Raw genomic sequence first — 27,336 nt, 5'->3', positions numbered from 1 at the left:
TTCTAGCAATTAGTGAAGGCTACTAAAAGTCACTTGCAATTTGACTTTGCAAACTGATGCAAATTGCCTGCCTAATAAACTATGAATGACTTCAAAGTTCATTGTTATTTATTGCAATAAAGCACTAATGATTTCGTCTTACCTTGTATGAGGTGAAAACTGCATTCAGGGTAATCTTCTGCAATAGTCACATTTCTGTGGGGCAATGTTCTGTACAGAGGCATACTGAGATGTTCTCTTAAAGGAATCCCTTCAAGTCAATGAACCTCTGGGATATCAGGGAAAGGACAGAAAAAGCATGTTAATCTTAAACTCATTGCTTTTAATAAGATAGTTTGCATGTCTTTGAGTGTCATCATAGAGCGCTGGTGGTCCATTCGTTGTTTGACTTGCGAAGGAACGGTTACCCAGAAGGGAAAATTCTGTATTTACTGTACAAACCTTCACGCTGCTTTAAACTTCTTTGACTTTTTTATCGATCTGTCGAACACAAAAAAGAGATGTTTCATGCTCTGTTTCATATGCAAATAACACTACCGTAGTCTATACTGTATGACTTATGCACTTGAAGGGACAATTAACGCAAATATAAAAATCATCATGAAATCTGACGTCATTTACTCACCCTAGAATTGTTCAAAATCTGAATATTTCTTTGTTCTAATAAACACACATAAAAAGATATTTAGAAGAATGCTTATAACCAAAAAGTTCTTGGCCTGTTTGCTTTTATACATTCTTCAAAATATCTTATTTTGTGTTCAACATGGTTCTATGGAAGTCGATGGTGGCCAAGAACTGACCTTCTTCAAAATGTCTTCTTTTGTGTTTATCAGAACAAAGAAATTAATAGTTTTGGAAATCTTGAGGGTGATTTAATGATGATAGAATGTTTCTTTTTGGGTGAACTGTTCTAAAGGGATATAACTCGGTCATCACTTATTTGCCCACAAGTTAGTCCAAAACTGTATACATTTCTTTCTGTTGAACACAAAACAAGACAGAGTATGGGAAATAAAAATTTCTGGGGCACCATTGACTACTACCAGAGTACTCTTTTCCTACAATGGAAGTCAATAGTGCCCCGGAACTCTTTGGATACAAACATTTTTCTACATATCTTTTTTAGTTTTCAGCATGATACAGACTTAAATTCTTGCTCAAAGGCTCATATCATTACCAATGCATGTAAAGCAGAACCTAAAAAAAAGAAATAATAGTGGATTTTATTTTCTATACAAGAGAAACCATGTGGGTGTAAAACATGAATTATAAATAGCATTTTGCACAAAAAGTAAGATATTATTTAATTTATGGTATGATATTTTATTCATAACATTTATTTTTTATTTTCCATTAGTCATTATTAAAGAACACAGACAATGTCAGTGGTGTAGTAATTTCCTCGCATGAAAGACTTACTGGACTCCAAACTATTTAATCACACGGTAAATCACACAACTTACAGTAAACCGATTTACAACATACAATGCTTGCCTCCAATTATGCTATGATTATTTCTACTATTTTAGATTGATGTACCATGTGAAAACCACTAGAGGAGGCCATTAAAAGAGAGGCTTTCATATTCAGCAGTGATGGGTGAAACTCTATTCAGAGTGTTTTGCACAGGACACTTCATCACTGAACCTCACTGATTTTTAGAATGAGCGTTCTTGTTTCCAGGAGAGCTCTTACATACAATCAATATTGTGCGTTCATTATGGGTGGAAATATTGGTAAAGAGCGTAATGTTTTGTTTTCCCAGTTTATCAAAAATGATGAGCATGGTGCCTCTGTGGTGCTTTCAAAACATTGCCCTGTGAGCAATCTGACATAACTCCATTTAGGGTCGGAGTGTGTGCCTGTTTGACTTAAGTGTTTGGGAAACATTTTATATTTGGAAATTTCATTCAATTGAAAAACTTCACCTATAATAGACAAGATCATACTTGAATGTACTAGGCAAACAGTCAATGGTGTAGGAACAATGTTGGGGACGCATTCAAAATCATATGAGATGTACTCATCATATAGATTACTTACGTGACACACATTCACACCATAGTCTTTGCTTAAAGACAGATGAATGGTGCTTTCAATATTTAAAAAAAGAATGGAAACACTGGTAATCCAACCTGATCTCACGAGAATTCTCGAAACTATTTTACAAGGTGGCTAATTTGAATAAATCTGTACGATGCGAATCGTATATACAATCATAAGTTTATTAGAAAAAACAATAATGAAAACCCAGCCCTAACCCCCCCAACAATTTAGTCATTTAGCAGACGCTTTTTCACAAACCTTACATCACTGGCACGAAAGCAAATCGTACAAAAATGTATGCATAATATCGTGCAAATCTTTCAAAAATAGTTACAAATTTCCAGTGAAAAAGCTTTTTGTCTCCAAAAACTTTCTGACGCAATAAGTAGGCCTATAAATGGGGGTGCAATGGCCCCTCGCTAATGTTAAAACACACTCAGGATTGCTATTTTCCCCGGTAACAATATCGCTAAAGAAACGCTTGAGCTTCATACATCTCCGGTTCAAAGCAAACCCTCAACGCAGTAGCTAATTTCCCTTCATTTCTGTTCTCATTAGACTTTTGTCCTGCCATTTTCTGTTTGAAGCTGGGGAGTAGTTTCACCACCCAGTCAATCCCATCATTACAGGACTCCAGCCGTATACGTCGAATCCCTTCCCTGATCCGCTCAGAGTCCCTGGGCCTTGCGTCTGTGCTCTTTGTAGTCTATCCTTTTAAGAGGTACGAGTCCCCCATGCGAGTTCCTCTTCCTGAAGTTCAAAAGGAATAGAGCCTTATAGGTAGAGACAGTGAGGAGCTCAGTGTAAAGAGAGTCTCGAGGAGGGCAAGAGACAGAAAGAGAAAAGAGAGTAAGGAAGAGTACACGAAGAACCGAACTCATATGAGGGAGAAAATCCTATATGTAAATGCTTATCTTCCAGAGATATTGACATTTCACTGTGTAGAGAATAAATGTTAGACTAAATGAGTTAAAGTGAGTTTACTGTGAAGAGTTCAACAATGCCAATGCCCTTACGTCATTTCAGACCTGTGTGACTTTCTTTTTTCTGCAGAACACAAAAGAAGATATTCTGAAGAACGTTAGTAACCAAACATGGGTCCCCATTGACTTCCACTGTATTGAAAAAAAACACCCCTGAGATATCTCTCAAAATATCTTCTTTTGTGTTTCACTGAAGAAAGAGTCATACAGGTTCTGAATGACATGGGGATAAATATGTTTTCAGACATTCCTTAACTTTTCAGTGTGTTAACATAATTATTTTAAATGGAAATCATAATGTGCAATTACAGGCATGAATTATTTACATTTATGTATGTGTTTTTCATTGGTATTACTTAGTTCTTATGTCATTACACTGTCATGAGCACTTAATGTGAAGCATGATCATATTTAATGAAGAAAGAAGGAATGGTAGGAGGACAATGTGGGTGTGAGAAAGAAAGAATAAAGAACGCAGTACTTCACCCTGCGCTGAAAGAGCATTGCAACACTTTTTAAATCCTTCACAATTGGACCAGAAAAGAATGAAATGGGCTTCAAAAAGAGCAAAGAATCCGAGCACTCAAAGACTTTGAAAAAACACACAATGAAAGGCTTCGCAGTCAGTCATTTAATGAAATAACATCCTTCTGCAGCAAGAACATTTGCTTCCCTTGAGGTATTTTAGAGCTGTAATTACGGCTTTAATGGTTCAGACATAATTTCAATTGAAGGCTGTCTTTAAAGGCACAAAATAAATAGTGGATTTTTAATATGTAGCTATACCAATTTATACAGTATATAAGATGGTTAGATGTAGCTTTGCATGGGCTTGTAAAGAAATTGGGAAATGCATTACAGTGACTTTTTTAGACCGTTCAATGGTGGTAAAGAAATAGTTCACACAAAATTTAAAAATCTGTCATCACCCTGATGTCTTTTCAAACCTGTATGAATTTCTTCTGTCTGCAGAACACAAAAGAAGATGTTCTGAAGAAAGTTGGAAACAAAACAGCACCGGCACCCATTCAATGACAGAGAAAGTTCTGGCATGAAACTATCGATTGCGCAGTCCTATAGTTTAGCCCAATCTGACAAAATAACTTTGCCACACGGCACAGCTTATTGGTTCCTTCTTTATCAGCAGCCAAAGAGCTTGCTACACAACATTTAAATCTTGGCTATTGATTGTCAAAGCAGTAGAGGCCCACTTCCAAAACCCTCTTCCTTCCATAGCTCCACATGTATAGATCTGCTACAAGCTCCACCATCATCCCTGTACAGAAGAAACCCAAAAAATCTCTGTGCCAACCTCTTCCTGTCAGTGGATTATTAACTTCCTGTTGAACAGGCAGCAGCTAGTGAGGTTGGGAAAATTTACATCCAGCACATGTACCATCAGCACCGGAGCTCCTCAAGGATGTGTTCTTTCTCCACTGCTATTTTCAGTCTACACAAACAAATGCACATCTACAGACCTTTGTGTCAAACTCCTTATTCAAGAAAGTGATGAATCTGCTTACAGAAAGGAGGTTGCTCAGTTGGCTGCCTGGTGCAGTCCAAACAACTAGAGCTGAATGCTTTTAAGACAGTGGAGATGATAGTGGATTTCAGAAGGAACCCTCCATCACTTCCTCTCCTCACCATCCTGGACAGCACAGTGGATACTGTGGAGTCATTCAGGTTCCTGGACTCCTCCATCTCTCAGGACCTGAAGTGAGAGTCCACATTGTGAAGAAGGCCCAGAAGAGGTTATACTTCCTCTTTCAATTGAGGAAGTTCAACCTTACCACTGGAGATACTGACCCAGTTCTACTCAGTGGTCATCGAATCTGTTCTGTGCACATCAATAAATGTTTGGTATGGCTCTGCCACCAAATCATACATTTACATTTATTCATTTGGCAGACGCTTTTATACAAAGCGACTTACAAGTATTTCTTTACAGTGGCACATTACTGCAGAGCAATCAGGGGTAAGGTGCCTTGCTCAAGGGCCCTTCAGTCATGACCTGCTGGCACAGAGATTTGAACCAGCAACATTCTGATCACAAGCCCAACACTCTAACCACTAGGCCACAACTTTGAACTACTCCAACTTTGAACCATCCGCCTCGAGGTCGTGCGTGTTGTGGCTTCACAAATGCTTTGCTGCATACCTCGGTTGTAACGAGTGGATATTTCAGTCAAAGTTGCTCTTCTATCAGCTTGAATCAGTCGGCCCATTCTCCTCTGACCTCTAGCATCAACAAGGCATTTTCGCCCACAGGACTGCCGCAAACTGGATGTTTTTCCCTTTTCACACCATTCTTTGTAAACCCTAGAAATGGTTGCGCGTGAAAATCCCAGTAATTGAGCAGATTGTGAAATACTCAGACCGGTCCGTCTGGCACCAACAACCATGCCACGCTCAAAATTGCTTAAATCACCTTTCTTTCCCAATCTGACATTCAGTTTGGAGTTCAGGAGATTGTCTTGACCAGGAGGACCGCACCCCTAAATGCATTGAAGCAACTGCCATGTGATTGGTTGATTAGATAATTGCATTGTTTTGAATGTCTGTACTAGAAGCTTCCAACAACAACGAAAATTCCTTGTGTGTGCAAGCACACTCGCCAATAAAGCTCTTCTGATTCTGATTCTCACATTTCTGTACCGACAGTTCACATCGTGATGTTTAATCTTCTGTTGGTCTCCCGCAATCATGTGATGTGAATTCGCAGGTCAGAGTTCACCAAACTTGAACTTTGCTATGCAGCGAAATGCAAAATATTGTTAGACGTGCAGCACTAGAGTGCCCATGTCCCATCCAGACCAACCCCGGTTCGAGGCCCGCACAGACCGGGGCGAGTGGGATCTCTTCATTGTCTCATTAGCCTCATTATTATATTATTATATAATATAAGAATGATCCGATGATTATAAATAATCAGAGTAATAATGGTAATCTGCCTGAAGAAGTGCAATGCTCAATGAAAAATTGTGGTTTTCTCAGTGGCGTTTGTACCTACACTGGTTATAATCTCAGATGTGCTGCAATTTTTCCTCCAATGAGAAAGTCATATCACAAGAAAGCTCAAACTCCTCCAGAACATTGTGAACTGCTTTTGACATCATTGCATTCAAGAGCACAATCCCTCTGCATCTCAATCCTTCTTTAAAGTCTGCAAAAGTATCAGCCGGAACTTTCTTTCTTTCCCACATAAACAGAAACAACAGTCAAGGTCTTTCCTATTCAAACCCAAACTTTTACTTCGTCTGGTATATCCATTTATTTGAGCAAAACCAATCGACACATCAATCTTTAGTTTTTATTCTTAAGGGTAAAAACATACTGGCTTCAAAACCGCAGGAGTCTACTTGTTCTCTGAGTATTTCAGAAAGACACAATGTTTTCCGGTTAGATCTTCTGAAGACTGGAGCCAACTGGGAATTTTATCCTGAGCTCTGTGATAAGAGGGGTCCCATTAAGATCCGCTAGTGTTCAGCCGTATCACTGGATAACCGTTATGAATTTTGATCTTAAAGGGATAGTTCAAGTTGAAAATACTTATATAATTGACTCGCCCTTGCTGTATGTTCTAAACCTTCTTTCTTCTGCAGAACATCATAGAATATATTTTGGTATCCAAACAACACTGATTCTCATTGTATGGGCAAACCAGTGAGACATCAAAAGTGTCTGCTAAATGACTAAATGTAAAACAAATCTCTCCCTTTCTCAAATTATCTTCTTTTGTGTTCCACAGAAGGAGGAAAGTCATACAGGTTTGGAATGACATGATGGGGAATAAATGATGTAAGAACCTTTACTTTAGGATGAGCCTTTCCTTTGTGAAACTACTGAAGTGCCTTAAAAATAGGCAGTGGACGGCCATTTCTTGGTAACTGTAACCAATAAACTACGTTTCTTCTTGTTTAAACTATGCTAATTTGCAGATTCATCATCAAAGCATCAGGTACTGAGCGATTAAATCAATGAACATCAATGAATTGATTCCTCTCAGATGAAATTGTGCTTACCTTGCAACAACGGCACACGGACAACTCCACCAGAAATCATCTCCAGGCAGGACCATGACAAACAGGTCTTTGTTAAAGTGCAGTACATTATGTCAAGGTCCTCCATAATCTAGAAGCACGATCGATCAGGACCACGTAATCAGGATTAAGCAGGTGAGGCTGCAGACCATCAAAGAAAGTGCACACGCTGAGGAGAGAAACATGATGGTGTAAAGTAATCAATATGTTGTCTACACCGCAAAAAAGAATGCAGCGCTTTTAATAACTCAACCAGTTGAGCATTTCTGAGTCTTAAATCTTTAAAAAATCGGCTTGTAATTCTATAACCTTGGCGGGTATATTGTAGATCAGGAAGTCAACACAAAATATATTTGGCAGTTTACTCTTATTAATAATTGATCTGAGGGCCGCGTACTACTCAGGTTGTGCTGTACAAGCCGCGTACTACTCAGGTTTGGGCGTACAGGCTTTCCACACATCTGTCAGAATTCAATGCCTCAGCTAAACATTAGCTGTTGGTATGAAGGGGATGAATAAGCGTTAAACCGGGAGGGGAGTTGACCTTGAATGTGAATTGCTGTGGCCAATCCATGCCTTCAATCAATGTGTTTCAGTCCTAAAGATTAGAACAATGAGATTGAACGAATTACATGACGTGTTAATTAATCAGAAAGATATTGCTAACATTAATATGCTGAGAAAGTCCTAAGAATTATTAATATTATGCTGATAAAATGTTGAGAGTTATTACTATGTGCTGATTTTACAAAATGTCGATAAAGGAAAATCTTTAAAAAACGTACACATGGCCCATTACTTTTGCATTCACAGCTGACTTTCATTCACAGTTGTTGTCAGGAGGCAACATCAGCCAAGAGTAATGAAACAAACATCTTTGAAATATGTCACCACTGTTCTTCACAAACTCAATGACAGCATTTGTTTTAACCCAGAATGCTTTGTCTTGTACGTAACTGGCCTTGATGTTCTTTTTCCTTTATGTTGTGTCATATAAGAGCTATGAGACTCCTGACAGACACATTTCGAGCTCACCAGCAGGTCCAAAGAAGAGAAACGGATCCTCAGCGCTATAAAATGAATTATAGAGAACAGTTTATGATACGTGCTTTGTCAAAGACATTCAACATATTCGGCCAAAAGTGAATGCGATAACAAAACCTGCAATTGTGTTTCACCTTCTCTTGTTGTCGACGAAAATAGCATGTTTGCATCCATGGATCAGAAAATTTTACATTTTAAATTGAAATATCAGTGTATACACTACAAATTCTGGGCATATGGACTAAATTAGTCCGATATCAAATCTAAAAACAAGCAGTGAATTTAAAACTGCTCTTTAATGCATTGACACCTGCAGGTTAAATTACAGGTTACACCAGCTCAGAACTTGATTGTTTCATATGTCTATTCTTGTACTTCCATTTATTTAGACTTACACCTGCCTGTTACATTCACACCATCACAGATGTGGGGAAGCAGATAATTTCCCTTTTTTGTATTATCAGGTGCTACCACTCTGATGTCAAAAGGCACGGGAAAAAGAATAGGAGGATACATAATAGGAAAATAATGCCACAGTTCAAAGCAATGGCTGTAATTTTGCATTCGAGTGGATTTACGTTCCATGCATACAATGAAGAGACAGAGGAAGCAGCTAATGTATATCCTGACTGAAGGTCCCAGAATAGCATATATTTGTCTATGGCAAACAAGTGATTCTTAGCAGCTTGGTTCTAACACAACCAGAATAACAAGATAAAGTGTAATTTATAAAAATATAACCAGAAGTGCTACCTTTAACCTTTTGACTTTCACTGAATGTACTGGGAAAACATGTAAAAATGCACAATCCATATTAAAATGGATGTTATCAAAAATGCTTTGAAATACAGACCACAAATCTGTCTCGTATGAAAAGACACTTGACCAAAAAAAACCACTTCAAAATATATTTCACCTCATAATTTATTTTCCCTCTTGGCATTTCAAACCTCTATGACTTTTCCACTACTGCAAAACAACAGTAGCATCCATTGACTTTTTTGGTTTTGTATCTGTACACTAGAAGTCAATGGGACTAGTCAAAAGGGACCGTAAATGATGACAGAATTTTCCATTTTTGGGTAAGTAGTAAGAGTCAGAAACAGTGACTTTGCAAATGTTAAAAACATAAGTTAGCATTGAGACAAAGTATATTGGTGGAAGGCGGGGTCGGTGGCGTGAGTGATAGTTTGGAAATCAGCTGTGCGCACACCGGTCCCTTAAGAGGACAAGCGGCAGGACTGTTGACGAGAGAGGACCGGGCCCGGACATAAATTAACTTTTACTTCCTTGTTTGTTTATTTAATTTAATTAAAGTTTTGTTAAATGTTCGCCGGTTCCTGCCTCCTTCCTTCCCTTTTATGGAACTTCATTACAGTATATTATCACAAAATTCAAAAACAGAGAAAATTCCGAAGCTGTTGTTTTGTACATTATTTCACGCAAATTTGTAATCTCCCCTCAAACAAAAACAAGCGTGAACTGCATTTTCCATTTCCAATTCGAATGGAAACTAAAAAGCTGAAACTAATAACAAGTGAATTATAATTCATTTCCAATCCCCTAACAGTAGATTCTTCAAGCAAGCAAAAGTCAGGCATCCCTCCTCAACATTCTCACATTCAAGTTTTGCGATCCAGGCATTTGAACTAGACTTACTTAATCCATCTAAATTTGTAATCTATCCCGCCAGGAGCCAAAATATTGCTTCCAAATCTGAACCTAAACTTTGGTAAGCTTGTTCAAACCCAAGCAAAGAACTTGGAATTAAAGGTTTATCTGTCTGAGTGGTTCGAGGTAAACGAAAAACAGAGCTCGATTTAATTAAAGTTTTCACACTTTTACTTTAGCTTCCTAAACACAACAGGGTAGCTTATGAGCTCTCAGTATCTCATGCCACAGTAAAAGAGCAGAATGATAAAGAGGAATTAAAGTGCTGGGTGGAAATGTGTTTTTTTCTTTAATTCCAGCAGCTAATATAAATAAAGCAATAATATCAGATGGCTTAGAAAGGTGTGGCGCTGCGGACTGTGCCTCAAGTCAGCACTTTCAGTTGAACTCAGACATTGGAAAAGAATAATATAGAACCCTTAAGAGGATCCTGTTCAAAAGGGGCTTTTCACCATCTACTGAATCTTTCTTTAATGGGTCTTCTCAGCATTACGCAATAAACTAAATCCATAGCAGCAGGTCTCCATGGCCTTATTCTCTGTCAGGTTTGATAGTTCCTATAAACACAATGTATAATGTGGGAAAACTGAGCGAAAAGTTATTCATGTTGTTGAGTATGTTAAACAAGTAAAGGAGTAATGTGGTGATTTTAACGGCATCTAGCAGTGAGGCTGGGAATTGCAACCAACGGCTCACCCCTCCCTTTCAACCACAACAGCAATTCTCAAAGGATGAAGATGTCGTCACGTTTTTGCTTCTTTGTTGAGGGAGATAATGCATTTACAAAATGCGCTCAGTACAGCAGTTTGTCCGTTTAGGACTACTGTTCATCATTTGTAATATGATTTGTAACCTCCCCTCAAACAAAAACAAGTGTGAACTGCACTTCTCATTTCCGTTACAAATGAAAAACAAAAATCAAAAACCAAGTGAATTGTAATATATTTCAACAGATTTTCCAAGCAACGGAATTCAGAAGAGGCATCCATACTCAGGAGTTTTGCGATCCAGGCATTTGAACTGGGCTTACTTAATACAACTTAACTATGTCTTCATAATTGTATAAAGTATTATCTATATTATATTGCATTTCTTTAAAAAAAATGTACACACTGGACCTTTAAAAGACCACTCTAGTTTTGCTATAAATCGGCATTTCTGCGTGTTCTGTGACAATTCCAGTTCAGTTTCTGTTGAATTTCGTGAAAACTCTCAGAAAAGACAACGTCCCAGCAACAAGACTGGAAGAATGCCAAAGACTCATGAAGGTTGCGAAAAATTCAGGCTTGTTCCATCAAATATTAATTTACGTAGGAACTGAACCTAAAATACATGTTAAGACGGGTATTGTGTTGTTTAAACATGAGTATGAACTAGTCTTTTTTTGTTGCAAGATTTAAGATCTGCAAACATTGCATCTTTTTCGTCCATTTCAATTTTCTGTGAATAAATGCAAATTTAATTTGGGAATGTTGCCACAAAATTATCATTTTGCTTAAACAAAAACGTAGAAATAGTACATTCAGAAACACTCAAAATACTTTGAGGTCTCTTCATTTTTTCCACGGCTGTATAAAATAGGTATAGGCACGCAAACCTCACATATTCCTTTGCATTAGCATTTCTTACCGGAATATAGCACCCAGCCAAACCTGTAAATTATGAGGTTGCGTTCATAAACATTCCACCAGTTTGTGAGGACAACCGACGATAAAAAATGAATAAATGAAGTGCTTCATACATGGCTGCTTGTACTCCAGCAGATTTGAAGCAGATGAATCTTCATGATAAACTCACGCTGTAGTAGCCTGCAGGAAGTGTCAAACACCAGCAGCACTTCTGGAATGAATTTGGACAGCGTATCAAGAGTTCCTTGCCTGCATCTTAGATTAAACCCTCAATTAATTCACAGCGATATGTTCGGGTGAGCGCGTAAAAACACTAAAGGATTATGAAGCCTAATTAAAGACGCAGATTGTGAAGACGAGCAGCAAAATGTGAACTTTGATTTCACAAGCAATAGTGATCTCCAGCAATAGTGTTTTTGGCAGCAGAAATGCCACCTGCAAAATATTCCACAAAGCTGTCATTCCTCCCTAGAATCTCCATTTAACAGCAAACCACAGGAGTGTTGCTTGAAATCACCCATAAGCAATGCTCCAGGGATTAAGTGTTTTATTTAAGATGTCAAAAACAAGAATTAAAATCCTGCCGGAGGTCTCTGACAAAACTGAGGGTCAGGACTGTGTGGAAGAGACTCAAAGGGCAACTGTCAGGCTGTCATAGAATGTAGAAAACACTTACAGCACAAGAAACAGAGACCAGATGTGAGAGTATAAAACAACCTGCAATTTATGGATAATATGTGGTACCAATACATTCACACGTGAACTGAGAATGCTGAGATGAGTTGCAATGAAACAAAATGCATCAAATGGATCGGATTATGTATCAGAAGGTCAAACTGAATATTACGAGATGTACTTTACTTTTATTTGTCATAAAAATAATTTGAGACCCGTTTAGTTTACGACATTACAACCATTGACTATTAGATTTTGTTTTCACTCTTTGTGAATAGTCTAGTGCTGATTTCTCGTCTATTTCACATTCCGAAATTTACTTCAGTTGACCTGGCTAGCTGAAATATTTGTGCTTCAAGAATCTTCTCATCACATTTCTCTTTCAGCACAAGAACACATGCTTCTGAACCGACATCCCCCTGAGGGAAATAACACCTCACTGAGGCTGATGTCAAAGGAGCTGTAATGAATGCTTTTCAGTCAAAACGTCTCATCTGCAACCGCCACTCCAGGTCCTAATTGAGAAGCGGAGAGCAATATAAGTGACTGGTTTGAGTCATTTCCTCATCTCTTATCCGCAGGGGAGCTTTGTTGTTCTCCAAAGGAATCTGTGATATCTGATTGAAAAGTGTGCAAATCAAAGAGTGGGTGGATGTCTGGTGCCTAAAAACATGACTGCAATCAAAAGTCCTCCAACCTGAGCCGAACTGTTCAACAAGCCACAGACAGCTTCTTTTTCTTCTCAAAAGAAGCTTTGACAGAAAACAACACAGACGTATTTTAAAGGCCCTTCATGACATCAAAGGGCACATGGAAACACTGCTTTTAATTTTATAACAAATGCGTATGCTGATGTATTTCAAACTTTTGATCACTTTCCAAAACTTGTACTGTCATCATTTGGAACATATGCTACATATCACAAATGGGCCTGTAATTACGAAAACCACTGTTTCACTGTAAAATATGACAAACACCAGCTGTTTCTTTATTCATAATCCATGTTTTTATCATTTAAAACCAACATTCAGTGGAAAATAGATGACTCCAAACAAACAATTGATTATAAATCTGTAAAAGCTATTGAATGCAGCTCAAGTGGAAGCTTGTAGAAGCTCATAAGCTTGGCTCGAGGCATGAATAAAAGCACTGTTTGCCTAAAGACACTGTTAATGAAAAAGTATTGAACTATTCCAGACACATAACTACAGACTTCATAAGAGTGGGACCGCATTGATTTGGCACATTGTGCTTGTGTGCATCGAGTTCAGCAGCACCTGGAGCCATTCGCTCCACCTCAATCCGGCACCATTACACAGAGGCTTAATTGCAACTTTTTACTTTAATGGCGATACAGTGAGTGAAATCCCACAGAGGCACAAGCGTTGCTTTCAAGAGCGATAATACACAATGGGAATACAGACTCCTGAAGCTCTGTGAGGGAATCAGTATATTTTAGTAGGCCTACAAGTGATTACGCAATACCCAAGTAGGCCTACTGTATAAGTGATGTCCAGCTTTGGAATAGGAATGTCTTCTGCATTGTGTTGCTGGGATAATGGACATTTCAGTCAAATAAATGCTCTTGCGTGATTTTTCTTAATTTTTTAACAGTGTACAAAATACTGTATCACTAAAATACAGTATTTTGTGGAAATAAATTTGCTATAATTGCACATGTAGTTATTTCAATGCGCTTTTGTCTTTCTATGCATTTTTGTACGTTCATATAAAATTCATATGTCCCGATACACCGTAAAGGAGACAGTCATCATTTAGTCCAGTAAATAAATAACATTAAAGCTTTTTGGTCACTACTTGAATGAGGATTTACAACAATGACATTTCGTTTTCAAAAATGTCTCTTATAGTTTGCTTACAAATATTGTAGCATTTGTACTGCGCCCCAGGAAAAAGTTAGAAAAACAAACCCTCGCAAAAACATTTGCAATCCCTTGAGAATATTCTGGTTCTTGTATTTGCAAGTAATGTTTTTCGTATGTTTTTATGATGATAACATTTGTATTGTTTTATCATGAATTATTGTGTTAGTTAGCTGTATTTCTTTAGTTATTATTACTTAAAATAATTTAAATTGGTCTGAATGGTTCACTACATTAATTAAAATAAATGTTCCTGTGAAGATCTTTATGCTCCTGAATAAGGATACAAACACACTGTCTTTAAGGCAATTGTTCTAGAGCATTCGCACACCGAGCACAAACGTTTTCAGGTCGGTCACAGCCTTCCTTCATCGCACAAAAGATGGAGCCGCCCACGTCTGCGAGTCAAGTATATCGGCTTCCCATTTCTTTATTCTTAATACCACAATGTTTTGTTCCTTCCCCAGTTTAGGAACTTTAACTTGATTTGACACTTGAATGGATAAAAGATATTGGCTCCCCTGTCACAACGGAGGCGCTGTTTTGCTTCGGTGTAATCACACCCTGCCAGACAAAACCGGCTTTAAGGCATGAGAGTGAAAGATTAACCCAACAGACAACGAGCTCATCTTTAACAACCGGCTTTGTGTAAACAATCACTGTCGCCGTTCAACTTTTTCAAGCAATGCAATAAGCCTGTAATTGTGAATAAACATGTACAAAGCTTAGATTTACATAAGATGATATATCTCAGAAGAATGGTTCACCCCAAAAACAGGAGTTGCTTTTTTCCAAACTTGTTCCATTTCAACTAGAAATTACTATCGCAAAAGATTCATAACACTCATCACCCAAACATCCTCGAGCTTAACATGAGCAGATTGTAGTTTGGCAGGCTATATTTTCAAAGGTCATCTGGAATGACACAGAGCGTTTTTAGACACCTGCAGGCAATGACGATGTGACCTTCAGCCAGGACAAAGAGATTTGGAGGAGGAAGAGCGGCTTAGTTTGATGGGATGAGTAGGCGGCGAAGCATGTCAGAGAAGCATGATGAGATCATCTCTGAGATTGCGATAGAAGAGAGAGAACAAGAGATTGAAATACAATTGAGGATCATCTGCATAACACCGATAGCAGCGAAACAAAGGAAACATTTCACTCCATCAGACGGTTTTCAGTAAGATCCACTTAACTCTTGTTTTTGATGTTTCTTGGTCCTGGGGTCCGCAGGACAGAGATACTTGCTGGTCAATTGCGAGCTGTGTCTAGACAGTATCAAGATACATTTACTTGAGAAGCAAAGTGACCTTAGATACTAACTTTTGTTTTATGAAGAAAAAAAATGAAGAAATAAAAACAATCTACCAAAGAGTAAGAAATATAAACTTAAAAGTTAATAAAAGATTTGCATCCTAATTCATGTTGGCTTGTTTATCCAATGTGATGTGCGTCTAGGAAAATGTATCTTGTAATGTTAAGAGTGTTTTGATATTAAACTCAATATCACACAAACTGATTTTTATGCAGAGAAATCAAGTGAAACTTAAAACAACAAACAACCGGTTAAGTTGATTCTTCTTGATTTTTTCTAATGCTCTGAGGAATAATTCTTCTGAAAACAATTTCGACTTGACATTCCAAACTATACCAAACAGAAAATGAAGGTTAATTACCTAAGTACAATTTTTGTATTTTTGTAATAAATCTTCACTGTACTTCTGAAACCTCCAAATGAATCCAAATGTGCTGTTTTTCAAGAGATGGAAAAACACTACTTTTCAAATGATCAGATACGGTGTTGTCAAAGTTGACAAGCACTTTTTAATGGTACTTAAATCATTATCATCCTTTATGTTAGTCATTGTCTTTTGCAAATATTTATGGCAAAAAAATATGAAGATACAAGGTTTCAGAAGGACAGCAGTGAAATGGAATATAAAATCTTCAATTAAACCTTTTTGAAAGAATATCATAAAAAACATCAAATTTGGCACAACATGGCACGGTGACCCAGTTATAAAATATACTGTATCATCTCACATATAGACAGTTTCATCAGACGAGCGCACATGCACCAAAGCAAGCTTCCTGTTTGTGTTTGTTGATCCTCTAGCTAACTATTTATATTCAATTTTTCTTTAATATTAAATTATATTACCATTTTAATAATAACTGTATTAAAAAAACAATTTGCAGAATTTAACTGTATATTAATTTGATTAAATAAACACTTGAATGGGTTGTGTAACTTTGTCGCATTTAAGTAACGGTTCTTCCACTGGTAACCCAAAATAATACTGACTAAACATACATTTAACTTGCAAGCTATTGTCATTTACTCGTTGCGTCCTTGTTATCAGAAACAATGTAAAGGGACTTTATTCTTTGCGGATGTGTACAGGAAGTAAAATTTTGAATGCAAAAGCCTGCATGCGGAGTCAAGTTTGTTTATGTTGCTTTGATACGTCTACATTTAAACTTTCTGCAAGAAACTTTGGTGTATCAGTGCTCCTGAATGATCAATATGAGGGAACCCTTCACCTAACTGAAAACACTATTTTCCATTAAACCATCTCTTACAACTGAAGATTCTAAAGTCCACTGTCAAGCGCAGAGTTTCAGGTCATTTATTCTCAGAGATTGCTCTACTGGAATCACTCTTAAAATAGCATCACAGCATTGCATTGTGGGAACAGAAAATGAGCATTCACAACGAGATGCTTGTTGTTCTGCGCTTGTGCGCCCACAGGGGCATTTAATTATATCATAATCTTCTCCTATACATTCTCAAGTCAGCTGCCCTTATTTCTTGTCATTATTTCACCATATCAATAATGACACAGAATGTCGCCTTATCAGTGTGATAACCGGTATACTACATACTTGCCTCTAACTGTTTTTCATAACGTCAAATGTGCTGAATAAATTGGGCGAAATTGAGTTGAGAGTCCCTCTTCAGCATATACAGACTGAATTTGAAGTAGCAGGACCCTGTTTTTAAAAGACAATTCAGCAAAAAAATGAAAATTCTATTTATAACTGAAAAGAATGGCAAAACAAACATTTCCATCTGTCAAAGTTTTCATAATAAAACTTCACAAAAAAAAATTTGTGAACAAGAATGAACAAAGCAGAAATGTGTGGGTTTTGTAATCTAGATTTATGCAGAGTTTCATGCTTAAATCATAATTGAAGTAGCATTCAAAGTGCTATTTGTAACCCTGTCTGCCGAATCCACAGGTAGCATCTCAAAAATATGTGATAAGACTGAAAAATGTAACCGTAAATTCATGTAAAATTATAGTTCACACTTGATTTTGCCACTAGGGACTGTCTCTGATTAATACATCAGCAGGAGTGTGTGGCCTTTGTTTACGATGGGGAAATTGTTGAAAGCTGCCATGCCAAACCTATTCATACTACTAACCAATTCTAAAAAACAATTCAATCCACAACAAATAAAATGCTTTCATTTATACTTACTTAATTCTGCAATAAAATACTTTTACCTTGCCAAACATCCTGGATTCCCTTTAGCACTTGACTTCATGGCAAGCATTCAGAAAACGGTTTGAACGAGCAAGCTTACAAAGTGAGAAACCCTTTTCAGTCTGCACTGAACTTTATTGAAGCGGCATCAATGAAAAAATAGGGTTCATACATGAAAATAAACCTACTGAGTGAAATGTGCCGTGATGTCTTTTAGCATGTTATTACAGATATGACACACTAGCAGGTGAATTACTGTAAGGCTTACTGTAAGCATAAGGCTTTTTAATTCTGACTCTGAAAATTCAGTCACAGTGAAAGTCGCTCTACTGTATGACTGCGCTTCCACACCCACAAACCAAAATCGCCTTTGTAAACGTATATGCACGAATTTTGTGCATTACAAAAGCCCGCTACTAAACTAAGAATCATCACGGACTCAAACGTTTGCACTGCATGTTATAATATAGATGCGTATCATTAAACTGATGTTTTTGGTTTTCATGGCCTCCTTATGACCTCGCAAGAGGTACAGTGTAGGAGCATTAGCAGCAATAGAGTTATCATGGGTAAACATACAGTTAATACTTCCACTTAACTGTGTCGATCATGATATGAAAATATCTTCCATCGACAAAAAAAAAAACACATTCTCAGCAGTTCCTTAAAATGACCTTAAAGCAAAATGTGGAAAAAGCCACACGTGGGGGGAAGTGAGAAAGCAGTCATGGTGTACATTAATAAAAAAATTACTTCTTTTATATTAAGGCTTAGTGTAAACACTGCCCGTGCACTTCACCGCTTTCAAAACTCAGTTTTAGCGCTCATTTCTCATTACAAAAACTTGGCTTCCTTTCTTACATCTACAGTCTGTTTTTTTCTGTCAGTCTCTGCATCATCTCAAACTGTGAATGGGTGTGTTTTACAAAGAAAAACAAAGTTTTTAAAATTATGGAAGCTCTTTTCTGGATCAGAGGGTTGGCGTCTCTGGTGTGTTAATAGTCCGCTGTGGTCTCCTCACATGCCCTGGAGAAACTCCTGGAGCTGTCGCACTATCTCCGTGTCCACCGTTTCCATGAGCGCCTGGAAACCCTGATCTCCCATCAGCATCTGCTGGGCTTTGAGCTTCTCGTAGACAAACTGCTGAAGGGAGACGCTGTGAACGGGGTCCTCAAGGGCCAGCTGTAAAGAGACAGAGATGGTAGTCAAACAGCTGGTTCACAAATATAAAAACTAAGTGATGCAGCGTTACAACAAAGTCAATAAAAAGTCAATGTGTTTTTACAAGCAGGCAGAAAGGTAAAGGTAAATGGCACTGGCATGGAAATGTGTATACAGCTGAAGAGAGACACATGACACGCACGACGGTTATAAAAAATCTAATATAATACTAAATCAAATCCATTCATGTCCACCACACAAGAGAAAACAACCAAATCTAAGTCTCAAAAACAAGAGGCATAATTCATGTTTGTGCATCAAGACAGTGAGCCACATCAACAGACAGCTAAGACTTCTCAAATGAGACATTACAGATGAAGAAATGAAAATAAGAAATGCAATCGGTCTCAGAGGGTAAAGTTCTGCTCTCATATAGTGACTCTGATTTTCACAAACATGACAATGAATAAATGAAATGCATAAATAATACTCTTCTGATGAAGAGGGAGGGCTCAGATGGAGCAAGAGAATCACATTTATATAAATATATAAAAACTAAGGTTTTTTGTTATGCCTGTACATTTGAGGACGTCAACAGGGGAATTGATAGCGTTGAAATCGATGTATAGGTCTCTGCAGAACACGGAAGGGGAGTTTCTCCATTATCCAATGAAAAAGGGCGTTTTTGAAAATCAATTAAAGAGATTTAGAAACCCCTAAACCGGTTTCAAATCGAGAAATGAGAAACACCCCTTTTTGGTTTCAGAGACCTGACTATCTGAAAATCTGCCTGTGCAAAACTCACAGGGGTAAACAGGGCGTTCATATGTGGGTGTTTTTGTGTTGATATGTGGTTGCCAGGGTGTTTTTAATCGGAATCACTGAAAGAAGAAAAACCTTCAGAAGTAGCATTAATGCATATGGACTATATTAACTCATTACGCTTTTTTTAGAGTTAGCATATTTGCATGCGATAAGCACTGATAATGGCAATTGTTTTTGTAACTTAAGGTCATGCTAAATTAACTACAGTACAAATGTGAAGGATTGCTTACGAAATATAAAAGGGAAAAGGCATTTTCGACAGATTTAATGATTTGAAATGTCACCATCTGCAAACTATATTAGCATGTAAAAAGGTTAAGTATGACAAATATCTAACAGAAATTCTCTCCAGTTTTTGTAAAGATCTACCTCGGAGATGTCTGCTCGTACCAAGAGAGTAAGAGAGATTCCATCATTCTGCATGAATGAACGTCTGATGGCTGTCTGTCAAAGGTGTTTTCATTCTGAGATAACATCCACCAGACTACAAATGCAATGTCTATCTGTGCTGCTTGCACACCCATAACCATAACTAAATAAACAAATCAATCAATCGATTAAACTGACCCTTCGCAAAACCCTGCCACTTTTCATTCCAGTACCAGACATGCGCTCCCAGTGTGAATGTGTGCACTCCCTGGGGAAATAGTGAAGAATTTCTGGGAAAAAGACACGCTGATTTCAGACAGAGAGGTCTGCAATATGCATTCGGGGGATACATCCAGAATTGGAGATAATATACCTATATTTGCATCCACACCAGCAGGCGATGACGTTACACTCGATAAACGATAAACTCAGGTGAAGCAGTAGGCTACATCTAAATTCGGGCAGAGTTTTGGTCGGCCTATCCTTCTTTGTGAAAACGAAAGTAAACTTTTAAATATTACTTCAGTACAGAAAAGAATAACAGTCCATGATTGTCTTGCTCTTTATTTGTGTTAAATACAACAAACACATTAAAGCTGTTGCTTTACAAAAATGTCTTTCCTTTAAAATGTCACTGCAAATGCTGCTCTCTGAAGGCTGAAGGTGCGCTCATCACATCACAGGGACGCAAAGCATATCTTGCCAGATACTACAAACACTGTGTCTGACAAAACAAAGGGAAAGACATATTCAAAGCATCGATTTGCTGTGCGACATCAGGACACATTTTGCCCATTGAGCATCTTTTTTTGTGCATTTAAAAAATGTCATATTGACTGAATTCTCAGAGCTGCCGGCTATGCGCCCAGAAACAAACTATAACACAGTTAAACCAAATGACATTTCAACATTCCCATCCCGCAGAGCCAAACTGCTGTGTAACATGACAAACACATCTGGTTGATTAATTGTCCTGATGAGTCTGATGGGAAATAATTTCCATTTCAGAACAGTGTTGGGACAAGATACCCCATACATGCAATTCTGTACGTGCACGCGCTAGATCTAAAATCTCACAGCTTTCCTTATATTCCCTGTTTTCTCAAGTGTCCCACACAGTGATTCAAAATGATTCAGCACATTCCCACTGGACAGACCCAGTATTTCATGTGCATTATTAAATATAGATAATAGACCTGGAGAAAGGACTTTGCAGTTTTTATAATAGACTTCATTGTGAGACACAGTCTTCTGCACCGGCACCATTGAGACCTCAAACCGGGAGGTTTTGTTGAAAAACAAGGACGGCTTTGAGGGAAAAGGAAACTCAGAAAAGCACTTTGAAGTTTTATTCTTCACAAATCCTATAGTATAAAGCAGAGCCCCCTGGAAGCAATACCGTTCAAGCCACTGTGAATTTCTAATGGATTTTTTGATTTGAGGAAAAAAAGAGCTTTGAAGAACAGGAGTGTAAAATGCAGGCGATCTCAAGTGTATCAAAAGAAAAGTCATCTATGTTTTATCTGGACCCTTGATCCGCCTTTTCCCCAGTGTATTTAAACAGAAAATGAGGGTAGATGCCACCTATACACCTCAAGTTTATGACATCATGACTCTAGTACAGTATTTTATTGATAAACTATTCCCGTGCTATTGCTTCTTCTAAAAGGATACTTTTTGATAGTTTAAAAGTCATTTCCTATCATTTAAAAAAGATTTTTTACAGAAGATTGATGATTCATTATTTAATGAAACAAAAACATTTTCTAAAAAAAAATATTCATTAGGCATAAGTGACAAAAGTCAACAGAAAAATATACTGTTCACAGCGGTGTTTCAAACAAAACTTCCAACATCATATTTTGCTCAGTTTTTTTTTAAGTCATTAACATTTTAATTATTTGTTGTTTTTTGAATTAATGAATTTTTTTGTCATTATTCAGCATTATTAAGTGGCAACTTTTAGCAACAATACTGACAAAGAGAACAGAACAATATGCAGTTACTTTTCACAGCGGTGTTTCACACAAACTTTTTAAGAGAACTTTCATCTTGATAGTTCTGCTTAGTGTCTCTCTTTTTATAAAGTCATTTTTCGTTTTAATATCATTTTTGGATTAAATAATGACTTTTTGTCAATGTTCAGCATTATTAAGTGGCAACTTTTAGGAAAAAATAATGACCGACCAATTCAACAGAAAAGATGCAGTTAATACTTTTTAAAATAACGTTTTACAAATGAAACTTTTAACAAAACTTTTACCTTGATATTCTTGTTCAAGGAATCTCCAGTTTTTAAAGCAATTTTATTATATATTTAATTAAGTCATTTTAATAATGTCTTTTCTAATTTAATAATCCTTTAAATCAAAGGAATGACACTATGTTTTTCGTTGTTTGACATCCTGTGTAAGCCAACTGTTCAACTTTGTTTTACTCCAAGCCCCCCCAATGTATTCAACAATATTCATTCAAATGTCCCCCTCCTTCCCACTCAAAAAAAATTAAAACCTCATAAAAATGTCCAAATTAAAATGTCCAGGGGATTGCACATACTTAGAAACAAATGTAAAGGATAATGCTATGTAAGTCGCTTTGGATAAAAGCGTCTGCCAAATGCATAAATGTCAATGTATAAGAAATATCTTGGTTTCTTTTTAAAATATTAGTCACTTGTGGGACCGCTGGAAGTCAGCTTGGGCCCCCATGTTGAGAAGCACTGCTGTAAGCCAAGGACTCCCAATCAGGGATACAAAGACAAAACTTACAAAAAAATCCATTTGTTACTTCTATAGAACCCAAACTACAACAAAAACATTTGAGCTGTGTTGTACATTTGTATGCATGACACTTGCAACAAAATATAATAGCAAAAAATGTTTGGTGACAACAGAGTACTTGATCTGTGCCAAAGGTGCTGCGGTGGGTAACATTAGATGGTAAGGTTGCCAAAAACTGCTGTAAACAACAGAACTGTGTTATAACTAACCAGAAGAGAGGATGCAAGTCTTAAGTAAACAAAAACAAAAAACATTTATGTGCATTTGAAAAAGCAAAAGCCATTAGTGCAAATCCAATTATGTCCTCTCTCTTTTATTGCCAATGAGTGTCTATCCAACAGATGATCCGCTTTTCCTGTTATCACACAATTACGGCAGATCGACTTGAAACTCTCCAAACTCAATACAATAAATAAATAAATGAACTGCAGCTGAAAGCTTGTATATCCAACATTGTAAGGAAATGAAAAAACAAATTCTATAAATTTAATCGGTTAAATATTTGCAGAACCAGGAAAAAACAAGAAGGGTGACAAATACTTATAAAAATATCAGGAAATATGAGGTACGAGGTTTCAGTCAGACAGTGACAACAGTTTTTGCCAAAACTAAACAAACACACGTTTTGCAAACAAAAGCAACCTTCTTTGCAAAAGAAACTCAACTCTGAAACAAACAAAGCGCTTTACAAATACATAATGCAATTCAAGAGAAAATGCAAAGGTGTTACATATAAATGTACTGTGTTTAAGATTCATCTTAATATGAAATTCTCCCAGCTTGATTCTGACGGTGCAGATTTTGTCACAAATGCACATACCAATTCCTCTTCCAAAAGAGCACGGGGAGCTATTGGGAACTTTACACTAGCTTCACTGAGGAAAAAATGTTTGCAAAACTCTGGATTTATTTGTTTACTTTTGGCACAAATTTCACTCCATAATATGACAGTAAAATTATAAATTATAAGTGTATGTACAGTAGTTTTTATGAACTCGCAAATGTCTAACCTTAGAAAACCTTTAAAAATATTAACTGGTCATTACGCAAATTTGCTAAAGTGAGCGTAAATAAGTACATGTGCATAGTTAGAAGTGTGCAGATGGAGAACACACTTACAAGCAATTTGCATCTTTAAAATATATTTTTACTGATGCCTGTCTCATGCAAATGCAAGATTTATTCATCAGTGCCCCGGCTCCTTAAAGTGAATTGTTTGCACACTGATCAAAGTTACTGTAAGCACCTCCAGCACTGTAAAATCACGAGACAGCCGAGCCATAAATACCTTTTCCAAAAGGAAAGGTCAACCTGACAGTTTATGTAGATCAAACTTTTCAAGGATGATGGGGCAGCTGTAACCTACTTCCCGAATCGCCAATAAATCTCACCCGTACCTCACAAAGTTGTCTAAAAGGTTAAGCTCATGTTTGCCTACTCTGCACTTCCTCGCATTGTTAAAACAGACTCTAAATGATATTAATGGCTTGCTTCGCATCCACTCTTCAGGGCTGGTAATGAAGGAGCGGGCGAGAGAGTGGATCATGCTTCATGCATTTCTAATTACTTTTAAGCCTCATCAAGTCACTCAAAGAGGCGGCAGACTAAATGAGAGCTGAGGTTTGCCGCACGATTCGAGCATCAGTCATCCAGGATCAATCCAAGCATCATTTTTGAGTGGCAGTCGGTGACTTTTGTGTGCCTGGCGAGTTGCGGCGGGTTACAGAGAAGTTAAAGAGGGTGTGGGAGGGGTTTCATGGAGCAGTGGCTTTAATATACCTCCATGACAAAGATCAGTTATTGGGATGGATTCTTTAAGTAAGAGGGTGTTGTAGCCCTAAAGCATATTGAGCGAAAACTGCTGAATGCTTTGCGGTTTAATGTGAGGTTGTTGACATAACTACTCTGTAGACTACGTGCAACATTTAGTGAGCTGAATACGCAGAGGAATTTTAAGTGCACTCTAGCTTAACCAAACAGCAAAGATAAATATTACATTGAAAGCAAATGTGATGTAAGCTTTGGTCTCATTTTTCTCAGATATCTCACATATGTCTCCATTAGAGTTTGAGGAGATTAACAATGGGACTAAACTCAGTTTTGCTTAGATTTCAATATGAAGTCAAACATATCTCCCCAAAAATCTATTATTTTATCTACACATTTATGAAGATTACATACCTGCTTAAATCCATTGTAAAACTTCATAATACATTTTAAGAAACAACACTGAAATGAAACAACACCATTTAAATTTCTCTCTAGGATCCCATAATGCACTGCAAACATCTTCATTTCAAACACAAGATTCAGATTTGATCATATTGATTATAAATATATTTCATAGGGCTGTCGAACGGTTAATTGCTATTAAATCGCATCCAGAATAAAAGTTTGTGTTGACATAATATATGTCTGTACACTGTGCATAGTCATTTTATATTTATAAACACAAACATGTGAACATATTCAAGAATTATTTACATGTATTATTTAAATTGACCAATAATACAATTTGTATATAAATGTTCATTCATTTATATATTATGTATTTTGCTTTAATATTCATGTATTTGTTTATAAATACAAAATTGATATGCACAGTACACAGACATATATTATGTAAACACAAACTTTTGTTCTGGATGTGATTAATCGCGATTAAATGTTTGACAGCCCCCCAAGTGCTGAAAAGTTTCTAAAAAAGTTCCATCTAATGTTTCAAGTACAAAACGGATCATACGTGGCTGCAAAACATCTTTACTCCGATTTCGCAATTATAGTTCACTGAAATAACCCAAGATGGGGATATTAACCACAGACCTTACAATTTTACCCTTAAAATAAAAGTGTCCATCTGCTTTTTTTATCTGCTTTATTCCCAACAGTAATCAACATTTGCATTTAGGCATTTGGCAGACGCTTTTATCCAAAGCAACTTACATTGCATTATCCTATACATTTATACATAGGTATGTGCAATCCCCTGGGATCTAACCCACAACCTTGAGCTGTTAACCCAATGCTCTTACCTCTGAGCTACAGGAAAGTTGTAAAACATGACCATGCAAGCGGAAGTCAAGTTATTGAAACCAATATCATATACACAAAATCAAGCCCAAGACAATCTATATCTCTAAATAATTTATGTCATATTGTCTGATTGCAAACTGACTTTAAAACATTAAACCTTACAAAATCCTGACTAATACTGTGTGTAATATGAACTGTCAAAAAAACCACAGCCTGTCAAAATGTTGAAATATGACATTGCCTGGATAATCTTGATTACTTTTCCCTTGTTTACCCAACAAAAAAAGTAAATAAAGTGTTTTCGAAGGTCTAGATGCAGTTAAAATGTACGATTTAACAGTTATTTGAAATTCCTTGTTACTAGAACCACTGAAGGAGGAGATTACGAAAGGTCAAAATTAGCATTACCGGCTCAGCAACAACGCAGTAAAAAATCTGCTACAACAGAAACACAAGATTAAAAAGAATAATTTACACAAGGGAAAAAACAGAGACCTGTTAATTGACATACAGGAATTGTTTCTCGGTTAGGTACTTGCCATTTAGCATAGTAAGCGACTTTATATTTACTAATTGCGTGAAATCCTCCCCCCGGGGAACCTGACATTCAGTGTCGATAGTGACTCGTGCCAAATGACTCCTGGTTAATTAATGCCAGTTTTTCCAGTAGTTTCCTAGTTAAAGGTTGGGTGAACTATCCCTTTAAAGTGGCCATAACTCAGACAGTTTCTGCATATCTAATGTTAATTTTGAGTCCTTACAGAATAGTACCGCACCCTTCAAATATCCGTACTACATAGTTTGATCACATTTATAAAAGACAGATACAGGTGTACGATTATTTACAAAAACATACAACGCGTGCGCGGAGGCGAAAATAAAGCGCGTGCACACCCTTTGCAAACAAAAAACTGTAGACTGTACTGTCGACCGACTAGAAAAATGTTAGCGTGAAAAATCAATCACCCCTGCTTGGTACTTCTAAATATCACGAAAACATCTTTCCAACGTTTCTCAAATTGAGTCAAAGCAGGGTTGACATGATTCTCTCTACAGTCACTTGAGGAAAGAGAGGTGCTGCTCGACGTCAAGAGGCTGCTGTGGAGGACAGAGCGGTGTTATGCTAGCTGCGCTAATGCGCGAACACGTAAAGCAGAAGAGAGCCTAGCGTGCTTGAGTGGCTTCTCAGTGAGGTCCCACCATCAAACTGAAGGTTAAGCTGTCTGAGACGTGCTGAGAGCTCTTCATTTAGGTGCGGAAAATGTCAAAGACCTTAGACACGGCTGCGGGTATCAAAGAGCATTCTGCATGGAAAAACAACAACTATAAAACGGTGACAAAAAAAAATCCAAATCGCATGTCGTCTAAAGGTTTGATGAGAAAGATGCTTTTAAAGTAACAGTTCAACTAAATTTGACGTATAACATTATTTATTCACTCATGTTGTTTCAACGTAGTGTTTTGCATCCTTTATTGTCCTTTGAACAATAAAGAGATTGCAAAAGCTGAATACCAAAAAGATGTCCACAGGAAAACAACACCACAGGGGTGCAAAGTGACATGAGTATGATAAAAAAATTACACCTTTTTGTGTTAAAATCTTAAAAAAAAAGGTAAAAAATGTATTGACCCTCATAATGCAAGCTTATACAGTACAGAACTGCATTTAATAAAGAACAGTATTTAAAAGACAAAATGTCCAC

The 27,336-nt window shown here is 37.1% G+C and overlaps 1 protein-coding gene across 1 annotated transcript in view; it reads right to left on the bottom strand.

Annotated features, from left to right (window-relative positions):
• Positions 1-17,566: 17,566 nt before the first annotated feature.
• ipo11 (importin 11) overlaps positions 17,567-27,336 on the bottom strand; it is a 101,193-nt gene continuing 91,423 nt past the window's right edge. The window contains exon 30 of the mRNA XM_079467025.1: positions 17,567-18,647. Within this exon, the coding sequence (XP_079323151.1) occupies positions 18,483-18,647 (165 nt within the window). The 3' untranslated portion in view covers positions 17,567-18,482. The remainder of the gene's footprint in view (positions 18,648-27,336) is intronic.

The sequence above is a fragment of the Barbatula barbatula genome, assembly GCF_947034865.1.
Source record: "Barbatula barbatula genome assembly, chromosome: 11".
In the NCBI taxonomy this organism is placed as follows: domain Eukaryota; kingdom Metazoa; phylum Chordata; class Actinopteri; order Cypriniformes; family Nemacheilidae; genus Barbatula; species Barbatula barbatula.
The sequence above is the reverse complement of the archived record's forward strand: the minus strand, read 5'-3'. Positions and strand labels throughout refer to the sequence as shown.